At 46.6% G+C, this 14,193-nt stretch overlaps 4 protein-coding genes across 4 annotated transcripts in view; 1 reads left to right on the top strand and 3 right to left on the bottom strand.

The window, feature by feature from the left end:
* The window catches only part of LOC144650412 (uncharacterized), a 264,303-nt gene that overhangs the window by 161,689 nt on the left and 88,421 nt on the right, over positions 1 to 14,193 (top strand). The gene's annotated exons all lie outside the window — the stretch shown is intronic.
* The window catches only part of LOC144650452 (uncharacterized), a 141,042-nt gene that overhangs the window by 82,366 nt on the left and 44,483 nt on the right, over positions 1 to 14,193 (bottom strand). The gene's annotated exons all lie outside the window — the stretch shown is intronic.
* Positions 6,493 to 8,217, bottom strand: LOC144650455 (uncharacterized). The gene has a single exon (XM_078510141.1). The coding sequence runs from the start codon at positions 8,215 to 8,217 to the stop codon at positions 7,552 to 7,554; it is 666 nt and encodes a 221-aa protein (XP_078366267.1). The 3' UTR covers positions 6,493 to 7,551.
* LOC144650431 (uncharacterized protein F54H12.2-like) lies at positions 8,346 to 10,801 on the bottom strand. Its single transcript, XM_078510109.1, has one exon. It carries the CDS (start codon positions 10,315 to 10,317, stop codon positions 8,914 to 8,916), a length of 1,404 nt encoding a protein of 467 aa, XP_078366235.1. The 5' UTR covers positions 10,318 to 10,801; the 3' UTR covers positions 8,346 to 8,913.

Here is a 14,193-nt window from a genome sequence, read left to right as displayed (position 1 = left end):
AATAATAATAATAATTGATCTACAAATTCTTTTTTTTTTTTCAAAAACGCGTCTGAATTTTTGAAATAAAATCACCTAAACACTAGTTGAGGTCTTATCTTTAATTTTTGATAGAGCTGAACCACTCAAACCTTAAAAATTCTCCTCGATTTGCTAAAACAGCGAGATTTGGAATGATTCACAAGCTGCACGCGCACGCAAACAGTTAACAAATGGTAAACGTCATAGCGTACACTATTGAGTTGTGGATATACGCGGGAGGTTGCTAAGCACGAAAGAAGCGTAAGAGTCGCACGAGGCGATAGCCGAGTGTGACTCTAGCTTCTTGAGTGCTTAGCAAGCCTCCCAAGTACATCCATAACTCAATAGTGTACGCTATGGCGTTTACCATTTGTTTTATAGCACAACTTTTAGGCGATTTATCACAGTTTATTTGAGGTAAAGGTGCGCGCGCTAATTTAAACAAATGCGTGTGTGCTCGCGTAAGCGCTGACGAAAAGCTAAAAGCAAAAACACAACAAACAAACTTTTGAATTATTTCAGACGTGTCTTATGCCTAAAAGACTTTCACTATTATGAAGAGATTGATTTTCTTATGTTTAGCTTTTCAAATTCACAGGAAAATCGAGAAAATACACTTTCTTGTGCCATGTCGCATGAGTTTAGCGCGCGCGCTTAGGTTGAAGGCATACGTCAGCGTACACCCATGGGCAAATCAGTCGGGGGAACAAGTGCTAGTTTTGGGAAATCTTCGCTTTCACTTCCGAAGAGCGCCCGATTCGAATCAACCAATCAAAAAGTAGTACGGAAATTGTCCGAAGCCATTTACTACTTTCAACATGGCCGCATGGTAAAAGAGTGTCTGTATTCGAATTCTAAGTCAGGAATAGGTCTACGGTTTAAAAATTTCAAACTCAAATGTCCGTGTTTGAGCAGCGGCAGCTACATGTGGAAATTGTGGTTATCCAAGGGTGTTTGCAAACGCGTGGACTTCGGTCAGAGCTCCTGCTTCGGTGAAGAACGTTTTATATGTCATGAACAGGGAGCATAATTTATGTGAAATGAAATTTTCAGTGGAAGTCACGCACAAGGGAATGTAAACTTATTAAATGAGAAGGTAGGCTTAAAAAGGATACATAAACGTTTAAGCTTAAGCTTATAAATATTTATAAAGCATATCGGACACATGAATAATTTTAACTTATGTCAGTGAAGTTGTTATGCATGAAAGGTGACGAGGTAGTAAATACTGCACTTTATACAACCGGTAAACCGGTACAACCGGTAACCGGTTGAAAACTGATGTATGTGGTAACCATGATGTGGGAAAAGTGGACTATATAGTTCAGTCTGGGTTGAGCAAGAAACTATAGGGTAATTTGTAGGACTATTTGGCCACTAGTCTGTGAAAGCTTAAGACTTACACCTCATTTCAAATAAATGTAAAACAATTTTGTGCATGGGCACTGTTGTATCATCTGAGGAAAGTTTAAGTCTTGTTTGTTATAAAATATCCTTTGCCAGAAACAATTTAGTTGGCTGCAAGTAAAATAAAGTTTGCTTTACTGCCTTAACAATGAAGGTCTCATAAAACCCTCCATAACAATTAATATGGATTGAAATTTGCCAACATTAAACTAACATTTGGATAAAGACTGAGACATACCCAATACTCTTGGGGATAGTGGATATTCTCCTTTACCAGTCTGCTTGTTTCCCAATAAGAAATCAGTTAGAAATGCCTTCAGACAGGTGCATCACCCTGTACATGTAGTTCCACTTTGCCATTGAATAGTCTGGTTTGGAAGTTATTGTTCTGTAAGTATTCCCTTTAAAAGCTAAAATTGTTTGAGAAAATATACACTTTGCATACAATCGCATAGGTAATTAATTCTGTCGCCACCATGCAGGCAAAAAAGCTGTATCTAGCAAAATATTAAACAGTTCTGTGAAAAAGAGATATGTATTAGACCGCTGACATCTCACAGACTATATTTAAATTTTGAAATTTTACCTAGCCATGAGCTTCATAACTTTTCAGGTCTGTAAATTTCTGTGAGGGGGTTTATTGAAGGCGGAGCACTCTTCAACAGTTGACTTAACATAAGGAAACTCTACAGTTTTCTACTTTTGAAATTCTTCAAAAGTTTCATCAGTGGTGATTCATTTTATGCCAAGTTAACCATCTTTCAAATCTTTTGTCTCTTTTCTGTGAGTTTCGAATTTCAACTGGTTGTCTGAAATTTATTCTACTACAGGACCTACAGTATAAACAAATTCATCCAGTTTCCCCAGGGCCAGTTCATCAGAGCTTTATTTTTATGGAATTATGGACATATTAAAGCTAATACTCTTTCCGTTAGCGCATTGACCAATCGATTTTGAAACCTACGTATAGTATCGATCGCATAAGCCATATGAGAGCATACATACTGCACTCTTCGCTGCAGTATGTATGCTCTCCCCGGCCCTGAAATCCTTAAACTTGTCGATTACAACGGTCGGTGCTTGGTCGAAGCTTGTATTTACGTTGTATTTTTCCGACTGCGTTGTTTTAATTCTTGAAACTGCCCTGTGTTTTGGGTAAAAACGACGCGCCCAGGAGCCGCCATTTTATTTCACAGCGCGGATCTTCAGCTTAGCAGCCCACTGACCAATTTCCGAAGATTGTGGGCGCTTTCAGGTTTCGGAAACCTGAACACGCCATCAACTGGCACTTGTTCCCCCGACTGAAATAGTAGATGCTAAATTAACCAATCAGAGCGCGCGCTTTACTTTGGTTGTGCTATAATAAAAGATGGCGAGAGCACTCGTAAGCAACGTGCTTTATACTCTCATAAAGCACGCTGTTTAAACCAATAAGAACGTTCGTTAGATTGTCACTTTATTATAATAATTAATATATATTTGATATTAAAATATTTTATAGCAAAATACATTATGAAAAAAATATCACCTGCTGGTGCGTCAGACAATTTGGATCTCTTTGGATCCGACTCTGTGTATTCTGCGGACGCAGCTGAAAATAGTAAGACAAACACATTTCTTCAACTACTTATTTGTTTTATCAATATTTGAATTTCAATAACATGAGTAGTAACAACCGCTTACGCCTTTCACCAGCCAATCACAGCGCAGTATTTCTGCGCATGCGTAGAGAGTGAAAATCACGTGACTTGGGATAAGATGACGTCATAGGAGTAGGTCCCAGGGTCGTCCGAGTGTCGGTCCCAGGCCCCCAACGGCCAAAAAGAGCTCGCCCCAGTCCCCCTCGGAAAAAAAATCCGAAAATAGGTGTAAAAATGCGTAAAAGGAAAAACCACGTGACTTAGGGGTGTGATGACGTCATAGGAGTCGTCCCCAGGGTGTTTGGAGTGTCGGTCCCAGGCCCCGGACGGTGGAAATGAACTCGGTCCCAGTCCCCGCGCGAAAAAAATAAACGACAAGACAAGAAAATAGGCGTAAAAAGGAAAACCACGTGACTTAGGGGTGTGATGACGTCATAGGAGTCGGTCCCAGGGTCCTTGGAGTGTCGGTCCCAGTCCCCGAACGGTTAGAATGAACTCGGTCCCAGTCCTCGCGCGGAAAAAAACGACAAGACCAGAAAATAGGTGTAAAACAGGTTTTTTTTTAATAACAGGTTTTTTCTGTTAAGGTACAAGACACTAAAAAAAGGTAACAAGTGGTCCTAAAGCCCCGGTAGTGTAACGGGTATCACTCCTGCCGCTGAGGTAGGCAATCGAGGTTCGAGTCCTCGCTGGGGATATTTTTTTTTCCTTGTGTCAATGTTCACTAAGCCCTAGTGGCCGCGCACCCTGGGAATGAACGTGTACAAAGTTAGCAAGACCACCATCCTATAGATATGGTTCACAAAGTGCCATACTGTCCTTGTGGTATCTGGAACTCAATACTTTGCACTAAACGCATGCGCAGATGAGTCTACATTGCTTTTTCTAGGTCGGCGATTCTGAAAAAACGCAGGCTTGTCAAGCTATTTTTAAAAAATCACGTGAGAGAGGGGGGATGGGGGTATCCCCCTTTCTCGGGTGTACTGGGAACGAGTACGAGAGTTTTGTTTGTTTGCTCAAGTCGGTGATCGAATGCACATACGACAACATGTAAACGTTTAACCACGTCTTTATTGTGTTCAACAACATTAAAGTTTCAACTTTTTCTTGGCTTGCATGATTCGTTTGACAATGCGTTCCGTCATGGTTTTACTTCCAGGTAATTTGTTGATGGCTTTAATCATTTTCTCGTCGGCTTTCCACTTGTCCCTTAGATTCTTGGCGTGACTGTAATCGATGTCGTGCTGTTTGGCGATCTTGTCTAATCGATTGATGCCCGGGTCCCCGCGTTTCAATCGCTTGGCCAATTTGGTTCCGGGACCCATGTACTGATAACCGGGCCAGTGAAATTCGATTCCAGTCTTCCCGAGCCACTTCTGAATGTCGATCCCACGTCCGCGTTGTCGTCGCCGTGTCGTCTTCTTTTCAGTTCTCTTCTTCTTGGTCTTCGTCATACTCCAATTTTCGTCTCAACTTTTTGCCTTTGGCCCAATCTTCCCAACCGGGTAATGGTTTCAGTTTCTCGGCTTCCGTTTTTCGCACAGCTGGCTTTTTCCTCGTCTTTAGTTTCTCTTCTAAACTCTTGAATCTCTCTGCCAATGTCGGTTTGCCCGCAGGTGCCGTTTTTGCTTTCTTTGTCGCCTTCGGGGTGACTGTGGGAAGTGATTTCTTGGCACTCCCTTTTATGAGTTGTTTCAACATGGTCTCCACGGGTCCCGTCACCAAACCTACATTCTCCAACTCCTCCTCCTCCTCCTCCGCTTCTTCGCCCGGCCGTCTGGCTGTTACTCCTCCCATGGGAAATTGACGTATCCGTTTGGTCAAACGAGCCCGTTCGCGAGCGAGAGGTTTCACTCGTGCCACGGCGATACCGTCGGGAACGGATTTATCTTTTAACAGCAAGTGACTTTCGGCTGCTATGCGAGCCGCTTTGTTCAACAATGCATTGTCCGTGATTTCGCCTTTGTAATATTGCACCAAACGATGCAAGTCTTTAGCGGGAACCATCACGACTTCCTCGGTCATCTTTGAAGTATTCTTCCAACAAGCTTTCGTAACACCCTTGCCAGTAACGAACTTCCTCTTCTAACTTGTCTATGCGCCTTTTCAAGTCGCTTCTCGATGTACACTTGTCACTACACTCCTTGCACAGTACTAGGGTCTTTCCTTCCGGAGTCTCTTGCCTCTCTCGAATGCAATCTTCGCACTCTGCGTCGTATTTTAAAGCCAAATAGTCATGATTGACGCGGGCGTAGGCTTTGTGCCAATGGTCTGCTCTTTTTTCCCACTCTGCTTCTCTGTCCGCCGATTCGCGTAACATTTTCATCATTGTCTGGAGGGTGTTTTGCAGAGACATGCTTGGTAGATCTGTTGCAGTCCTTTCCAAAACCCGCTACCCTTCTGTGACAGGAGACCTTCTCGCCTTCTCTTCAACGAGTTTCTACGCTTACCCAGTTCGCGCAAGACCTTCTTATATCGCCGCAGCTTGGCGGTGATCGGTGGACTGAGCGGAATGCGGTTCTTGAGCAAATTCAATACCATCTCACTCACGGCGTTGATCTGATCGGCGTTGGCGTGCTGTAACATCTCTTCTCGCTTGAACCGATTGGCTTCTCTCAGAATGCTCTCCAAGAACGGACGCTGTCGACGTAATCGATTCATACTTCCCACGGGGCTGGACGTCGGTTGTAACTACCGGTGACGCCCTTTGCCCCCATCCTCTTATAGCGTTTGTCCTTTCCCAATTTATAACCCAACTTGCCGGCAAACTTGAGTATGTCCAATAAACCCTCTCCTCGCCACACGGGTCCTCTTTTAGGTTGTTTTCGTCTTCTCCTTACTATCTTTCTTCTTCGCACCATCTTGTCACAGAATGCAGTCTGTTGTAACTACCGGTGACGCCCAATGCCCCCATCCTCTTATAGTGTTTTTATCTCTTTTTCTTTCGAGTGGCTGCATCCAAGGCTTTCTTTGCACCCCAACCTGCAGCACCCGATGCAGCACCCAAAGCGATTGCTTTTCCACCCGCGATCAAAGCTGGTATCAAGGCTGCTAAGGGTAAAATACCACCCTTCTGTCCTATTCTTCTCCTGCCAGCACGTCTCCGCCTTTGCGTCACACGTTTCTTTCTCCTCATGGTCCTATCGTCGTCGCGGTCTACGTCTATAATGATTTACATTATCCATTATCCCTTTAAATCCTTGACTGGCCAATTTACCACCCAACGTGAAGAATGTGGGTGAAGGACCCGAGAGAAACATGCTGGCCCCCTCGGCTATCTTGTCCACCAAACGATGTTTACGTCTCGCGAGAGCCCCACCTCGCTGCCTCTTTCTTCTGGCCTTACGTTTCGTTCTTCCCATCCTACCATAACTGTCACTTCAGACGGGGGTACCTTCGGATTTATCGTGAAATTGTCGTTCGTACGCTTGCACGTACTTGTCGGCCACGGGCGGCGTGAAATCGGTGATCGTGTCATCTAGAGTTTGCATCTTGATCAAGAATCCTTCTAGTTCGTCCATCGGAAGACCGCGCGCGTACGTTCTCAATTCGATCAACGTCTTGTCGTAGCTGGTGTAGGCAAAACGACATACGTCCACTTTGAACGAATATTTCTTGAAATCGTTCCAGCCCTTGACGACAGTCCCAGCTGAAGTTAGGCATGCCACAATAACACTATTTTCTGTAAGGGAACCCGCAATGACACCCGCTGCCACGATGAATAAAGCCAAAGCATTCAATGAAGCATGACACCACTTAAAATGGTAAAACATTTGACGATGACACCACCACTTTTTGTGGTAAAAGGAATACAATCCGTCCAATCTGTGTAACAGGTCTGGATCCAAGGTCGTCTTCGACCCGTTTAGTAGGGAGGTCATCTTTAATGGCTCACTCTCGTCGAGGTACGACGAACGGTCGGTCGTCCCCCGTCTTTATAGGTCGTAGTGATGGTGTTTGTCGTGGTGATGCCTGCGATGCGACGTCCAGCCGCCACTTGACGTTGATCGTTGAACAGCATTTGCAATTGACGTTGCATGTCGTCTTGATTCAATCGGTGTGGACCACCCGTTAGCGTTCCTTGACCTGCAGGTACGTTGGACCTCGAGGAAGAAGGTCTCAAAGTCCCCGTACCTACTGCAGGAGACGGTAATTGATCCAAGTACCGTCTTAGGACTATTGGGTCGATTCGATCCAATGTCTGTTCCAATCCACCTCGGTTGACGTTGACGATCGGAATGGCACTAGGACTGGTTCCTACTCCTGCTGGCGAATGTCTTGACATGTTTTTCTAGCTCTCTCTTCTAGTGTCTGGATCAATTCGCTGAAGTAAGTCTCGTTATATTCTCTCACGAATTTCCACATCTGTCGCTTTTCGGCCAAATGTAGCACGGTTTGCATGGCCTCGTAGTCCATGTCCTCTTCTCTCATACGCTCGAAATGACGACCGCACAGGTCCAAGAACGCGAGCCACACGTGATCGTTACGTACGAACATCTGGAACGAATCTGTAACATCTCATGCATCCCTCGCCTTTTAAGAGGTGGCTAAAAATCCGTCTGTCGTCGCCACTGGCAGGGTGTAGATCCAATACCATGTAACCAAAGGGTCTTTCCGTCGTCTTGGTGTAGACGTCCATCACATCTTGCCATCGGGAGGGAAACGCTTGTAACAGTAAATTCCTCATGCCCAATTGATCGCGAGGGTTCTTGAAAGCCACGATGTAATGCGCATTTCGAGAAATGCTCTTGGCGTATTTTCCCGGCGGAAACATGTCTTGACACAAGTACAGGACGGTGATGTTCCTGTGGTGGGAAAGTTTGGTGAACAGATCCAATACTCTCTTGTCGTTTCCTCCTTCTTCCATCAGATCGTCCAATACCATCACCCCTCCACGGGGAAACCATTTGGTCAAATCTACTTCTTCTGGAATCCCTTCGTGAAATTTCACGCCTCGCTCTTTCATGTTCGCGAAACCGTCTTGCCAAGCCCCAAAACAGTAATGAATGGTCTCAGGGGGTGTACTAAACAACTCGTTTGAGTGATTCAAAAGTACCGACTCGGTAAAACAAGTCTTTCCGCAGCTAGAGGGGCCCACGATCAAAATGCTAGAGGGCATCCGAAAGCTAAAGGCTTCACCGCGCTCCATGGCGAAATGACATTCGTCAAAAAACGAGCAATGATATAAGCATGTTGCAGAAAAAAAGTCTGCAACGAATCCCGAGCGACAGACGACACACACCTTATTCATTTCCACGTTTTTATTTGTCTTCTCACAACAACAAGTGTCTTACACCGCAGAGAGACGGTTCACAATCCTGATGGTATTCCATCTTACAAATTTTGTGCCACGACCTTTCCTTCGAGATCAATTGCTTCAACATTTGCCCAACTTTATGATCATTGTACACGTAATCGTGTTTCTTGAATCTCGCTTCGAACTGACTCATGCTACGTCCTTCGGCCCTATCGATGAGATACATCAACGCGTAATCGCCGCAGCTCTGACTGTACAACGATTGTAGACTCTGTCCGTTGCGCTCCACGTACTTCCAATGAGCGTCCAACCAATCTTGCAACGGTTGCGCCGTCTGGTACACTTCTAGGGGTAAGGCGTAACTGTCCAATACTTCGCACACGTTTCCATTCGTCCACAGCGCGATCCAATGCCGACCGCGCATGTAGTGAGGATCGGTGTTGACGATGTACCCGCGGGCTTCCGTCTTGAATGGTTTGCGAGGTAATCGATCGCAGGCCACCGTCCCGTAAAAGTAAGGTTTCAACGACGGGTGATGTCTGGCCAACTGATCCAACTGCACGTTATTCAAAGTCACTTTCTCCATCACTAACGCTGGTACACGTCGTACAACACGGCTTTGTTCTTGTCTATCTCCAAGAGATTCTCAAACTCTCCGTACACGATGATGGTCAAGTTCACAGCTGGGTTGGCTCCAAAGTTCAGCTCTATTAGTAGATTTCCGGCTTGCTTGGGGTTCATCCTGTAACTGTCCACGCATCCATTGGCCACGTTGTCGAACACGAACAACGTGCAATTCTTTCCTTGTCCCCAATCGTCACCTCTCACCATGTTTCCTTGCTGCTTGCACAGGCATCCGGTGGCTTGCAAGAAACGGTGGTACCCTCTGAGATCTTTGGTGCCATCGTTGTGGACCAACTCTAGCGTCTCGTAAGGATACTCTTCTCCTCCCACGAGTTGTTTTATGCTGCTCATTCCAAACTTCTGAAAACAGAAGGGATCGTTGACCACGTTCCCGGTGAAGGCTGTGGACAGTACCATACCCACGATCACGCGGTTGGGAATTCTTCCTTGGAACAAGTTGGTGCATTCGTACCGTCGTTGATCTCCCTGCATGTTGAAGGTCCGAATCTCGCTTCTCACGGTCGGGTAACTCACCACTTGACTCTTGGTGGTCATCTCATCCATCAGTCTCCTGTACGTCGTGGGATTGAGACGCACTTGACACAGGTACATTCGAACTTTGACTTCCTCGGCCGTCAACTTTCCTGCCAGACCCACTCCGTTCAAGAACACGTCGGGAGAATTGAAGTACATCTGTATTCCTATTTGCACTCTGGGTACCAACAACTTGCTCAGATGAAACACTTCGATGAGGGGCTTGAAACGCAACACGTGTCGCTTGCCTTCCGTGTAATTGGCTTGTTCTGCTTTAGAGTTCTTGAGAGCCTCCTTGTGATTGGCGGTCAGGGCTACATAGTCTGCGTGTCCAGCTCCAGCGTTGGCTGCAGTGTTCGTGTTATTGTCCGTCCACGTGGCTGGGAAATCGATATGATTGTACCAGCCTTGAGGTTTCAAGATGGTTTCTCCATCACGTCTGTCGTAATTCAGCAATGTTTCCAAGAAGGCTCTGTAATGGTACGTGTCCGTCTGGGGACTGATGAGAGTACCGTTGAGACGCACGCTGATTTGCTTGAACAGAGAATGGGCTAGATTGTTGACGGGCCACAGCTTGTCGGCAGCTGCCACGTTCTCATCGTTGTCTTTCTTCAGTTGCAATTCTACCTCGAAAAAGCTACGGCTGAGATCGATGTAATCTTCTTGGGGGTCGATCTGAAACTCCACCGGATTGATGCCTGTGGTGTAGGTCTGAACGGGGACCATCCGATACGACGAGACGCTGACGTCTGTCGGTGGTACGGCGAATAGATCCAATCGAGGATTGGCCTCGCGTCTCGACTGCGGGTAGGCGCTCGAGATGGTTTCGGTCATCGTCTTCTCTTCCTTCTTCCACTGCGCTTCCGTAAGGTCTGTATCCAGTCGTAGCCAGGAGGCTTTCTGACCTCGGGACCTATCCACCCGCCCTTTTGTACTTTTCGTCGTCGCCTCTTTTGTCCCAACAAGGCCTGGTTCAAAAGTGCCAGTGAGAATCCTTCTCCCCGCTGTCTGACGGGGGCGCGTTTGGATCGGACCAGTCTGGACGATCGCGAGTAAACGGGATTCATTTTTCGCCAAAGATGTCGTTCAGTTTTCTCTTGACGTTTCGTTCTATGACGTTTTTCAGTTTGCGTTTCACGACTCGTTTAGGACCACTCTTGGCTCCTTGACCCGCTTTACGAATGCGGTCCGCGACGCCGCGCCCACTCTTAAATCCTCTCACGGCTCCACCCAGAGACTCTCTCACGATGTCGGCCAAAAATCCGTTCCCCTCTTGAGGTGGAGGATCCGGTGTGAAACGCGTCAGGGCACCGCCTCTCATGTTCGCTTGATATGTAAGGTCACGATCGTGTTGCCTTCGCCAAAATCCACCAGTTTACCTGTAGTCTCGCTCACTTGCGTTTCAATAATGTCCACGATCTGGTTGCGGAGTGGAATATATTGTATGTGGAGAGGTTCAAAGTACTTGATACCTTTTCCTTCACGTTGAAAGTGAATTTCCCGCAACAGATCCGTGACTTGATTTCCCACAACGGAACTACCACCCACATCTGAGTAAACGAAAAGCGTACGCGATGCGTCTCCAATCACTTTTTGGAAGGCTCTGTTGAGTTTCACAAAGCGCCAGTTGCAATAGCAACTCAAGAAAAGCTGTCCATTCTCAACAACCCAGAAATTTTTCTTGCCCTCTCCAAAATCATCCACGTCTATGGGATCGGGTATCGTAGCGTGGTGGCATTCCGGCTTCAGGTTCGGCCCGAGAAACACGTTTTCTTTCTCGTCCTTTTTTACCCATCCCATGTCAAAGGCCAAATCCTCGTTGAAAGATATGTAATATGGGACGCCTTCAGTTTTCACTTCCGAGACGTCCAAGTTCGAGTTGTCGAGGACTAGTTCTTCACCTTCCCACTTGAACGTATATTCCCACTGCTTTCCATTATCGGGCGACTTGGTCAAGTCTCCCACGATACGCTTGTATTCTTTGACTTGATCGAACTTGAAGACCAGGGCTTTCATGAAACTGAGGCCATCCACGATGTTGTCGTCATATAGAATGTCCTGGAACGTCAGATCGGTGGTCACCGACTTGCTTTGCACGCGACCCTCCTTGTCTTTGCGCTTGAGCATCCACTGGGCACTCAAGAGAGGAAACTTGAACGACTTAAAGCGAGTTAAGTCGATGCTGGCATCTGGCACGGAAATGCTACTCAATCCCACTTTCCAACCGGTTCCTTCCAATCGTAGCGGGTGAGGTAATCGCACCTTGAAAGAGTTTGCTCTATTCTCTGGAAACTCGGTTCCGCTGCTGTGACTGGGTAACGTGACGTAAAATCCTTCCTCGTGGCTCATGATTTTTTTAGAGCCGTCTTCTCGATCCAGCTGTCGTACTTGTCTGGCCAGCCTTTCCAGTGCACCAAGACTTTATTTCCTTTTCGTTTGACGATCTTGTCCACCCTGAAGACATCGTCGTCGGACACTGCGACTTTTTGTAGATCTTCCTTGTAAAACGTACCGCGAAGGGGGGTGTCGTCCAACTCTTGGATCTTGTAAGTCGTGACGGGTGGTCCCCGACGCACCTCTTGTATCACAAACACTTCTTCGGTCCAGCCGGGTAAATACCCTTTCTCGAACGTGCGAAATTTCTTGTTCAATCTCACGCGTTCTCCTACTTTTAGCGGGGTTTTTCGTTCTCTTTTACGCGACGACAATCTCTTCGCGTACAGACGTTCCCACACTTTTCCTTCGTTGCTCGCATTCACTTTCTCGGGGCTGGTGCCGACGCTACGATGGTGGGATGCGTTGTACCCTCTCACCAAGGCCTGGAGTACGGGTAGGTAACTGAGCGTGTTCTTGGCGGTAAAGTATCGGTACATGCGTTCCTTGAGAGTGCGGTTGAAGCGTTCCACGATGCTGGCTTTGGTATCTCCGGCCGTGGAAAAGTGGTGGATGCCTTCCCGTTTCATCAACGCGGCAAACGTCTTGTTGTAAAATTCTTTCCCGTCGTCGGTCTGTAGGTTCTGAGGTTTGCGTCCATCGGCTCGTTTCAAAATCTTGGCAAAGGCGTCCGACACCGTTTTTCCCGTCTTGTCTTTTAGGGGTTCCACCCAGGCATATTTAGACAAGACGTCGATCACGTTGAGTAGATATCTGTGACCCTTGTTGTATTTGGACAACGGTTGCGTTTCCACTAAATCGGCTACCCACTGTTGGTCGACGTTAAACACCAGGACCGGTAACGTGGCGAAACGACGTCTGCGCGGTTTGTGAAGGGTATAACCCAAATCGCGCTCCAATACTTTTTTGGCTGTGTCGACGGATATCTTGTGCGATTTGGCGAATCTTGCTATCCCACCCAAGCTACCCGGTTGACTGGGATCGTGGTAGTCCGAAAGTATTTTTTCATCCTTTTTCTTTTTCTTCAGCTTCTTTGGCATGTCGACGACGCTCTGATCACCCTCATATAAGTGTCGTGTAATTTATGAGCTGCTTCTTCGATCGTGGTCGGATGAAGTTTGTAAATAGAAGCAAACAGCTCGTCTGGATCCTTGAAATGTCTCAACCATAATATAAACGGTATCAATCTGAAATAGTTTTGTTCTATGTGAGTGGCTTCGAACACTCTCAAGGGGGAGTCACTTGTATCTTCCGGTATATCGATACCCCTCCCAAATTCAGCATACGCTTTCTCGCACAATCTTTTCAACCACTCCCACTTTCCATACAGATCCATGACAAATGAACTTTTATTTATACAACGTCAATTTAAATAGCCTGCATCAATAAATATGTTATCAAAAGATTTTGTACATGTTTCACAACTTCTAGGTCTCCACAGTTTGGCTTTTTGGTAGTCGTCGCCCAGGTAAGCTTCGTCTTTATCCATGGCGCAACGGTTGCAGAGATCTCTGTCTAACAGTCTATCCGCTATTTCTTGCCAGCGATTGCTTTCTAGGCGTTGCAATTTTACTTGAGTTGCCAGTTGGTTGCACAGTTCTTCGTACGTGTTTGCGTCGACCGTGATGGGTTGTTTCAAGTAAGCAGACAATGTCTGGCTTAGGGCTACACTCGCTCTCAACGGGGCGATGAGATCTTCTAAACCACTCCGGTCGTCAAAGTCGCAGACGTTCGCGTTCAACCAGAACGAGACGCCGTTGCCAATGGGCGGCGGTTTGCGAGACGTCGCGAAGAAAAAGGCTCGCTGCAATGGCACGTAGACAAATTCATTCCACTGTCTATCCCAGAGATAACCGTGCCCAATGTCTTTGAGGGTCGTTAGGACGGCTCCCTTCCAGTGAGGGTTCTCTTTGAGCCATTCACTTTCGGTGACGCGGTTCTTGGCACACCCGCGCTCTTCCACCATGTCCTCGAAGACATAGACTCTCCTTGGAATGTTTTCGGGTATGGTGGTGGTGGGGGATAGTCTAACGACAACGTACTCATTCCCGTGTCGGTCTGGATCTTTTTTTCTAGCTTTGTACAATTGGTGTAGAAGAGGCGTTGTTCCAGGTCCATCCAGTTTTTTCTCGTACCCATGTCACTGCTCTTGGCTTGCTTCGGCCGAACCTTTGTGTAATGCACTCTCCAGATCACACATCCAATGCTCTTGACACTGCATAAACGTGTAGCCGGCTTCCATGCCACGTTTCGCGCGCTCCAATAGGTAATCTTCGTCCGACTGATAATCGCCCCTTTTTAGATCCCTATAGTAAG

Source organism: Oculina patagonica, chromosome 4 (assembly GCF_052425735.1).
Source record: "Oculina patagonica isolate OP01 chromosome 4, crgOcupat, whole genome shotgun sequence".
NCBI classification, from domain to species: domain Eukaryota; kingdom Metazoa; phylum Cnidaria; class Anthozoa; order Scleractinia; family Oculinidae; genus Oculina; species Oculina patagonica.
Note: the sequence above shows the minus strand (reverse complement) of the source record. Positions and strands in the feature narration are given on the sequence as shown.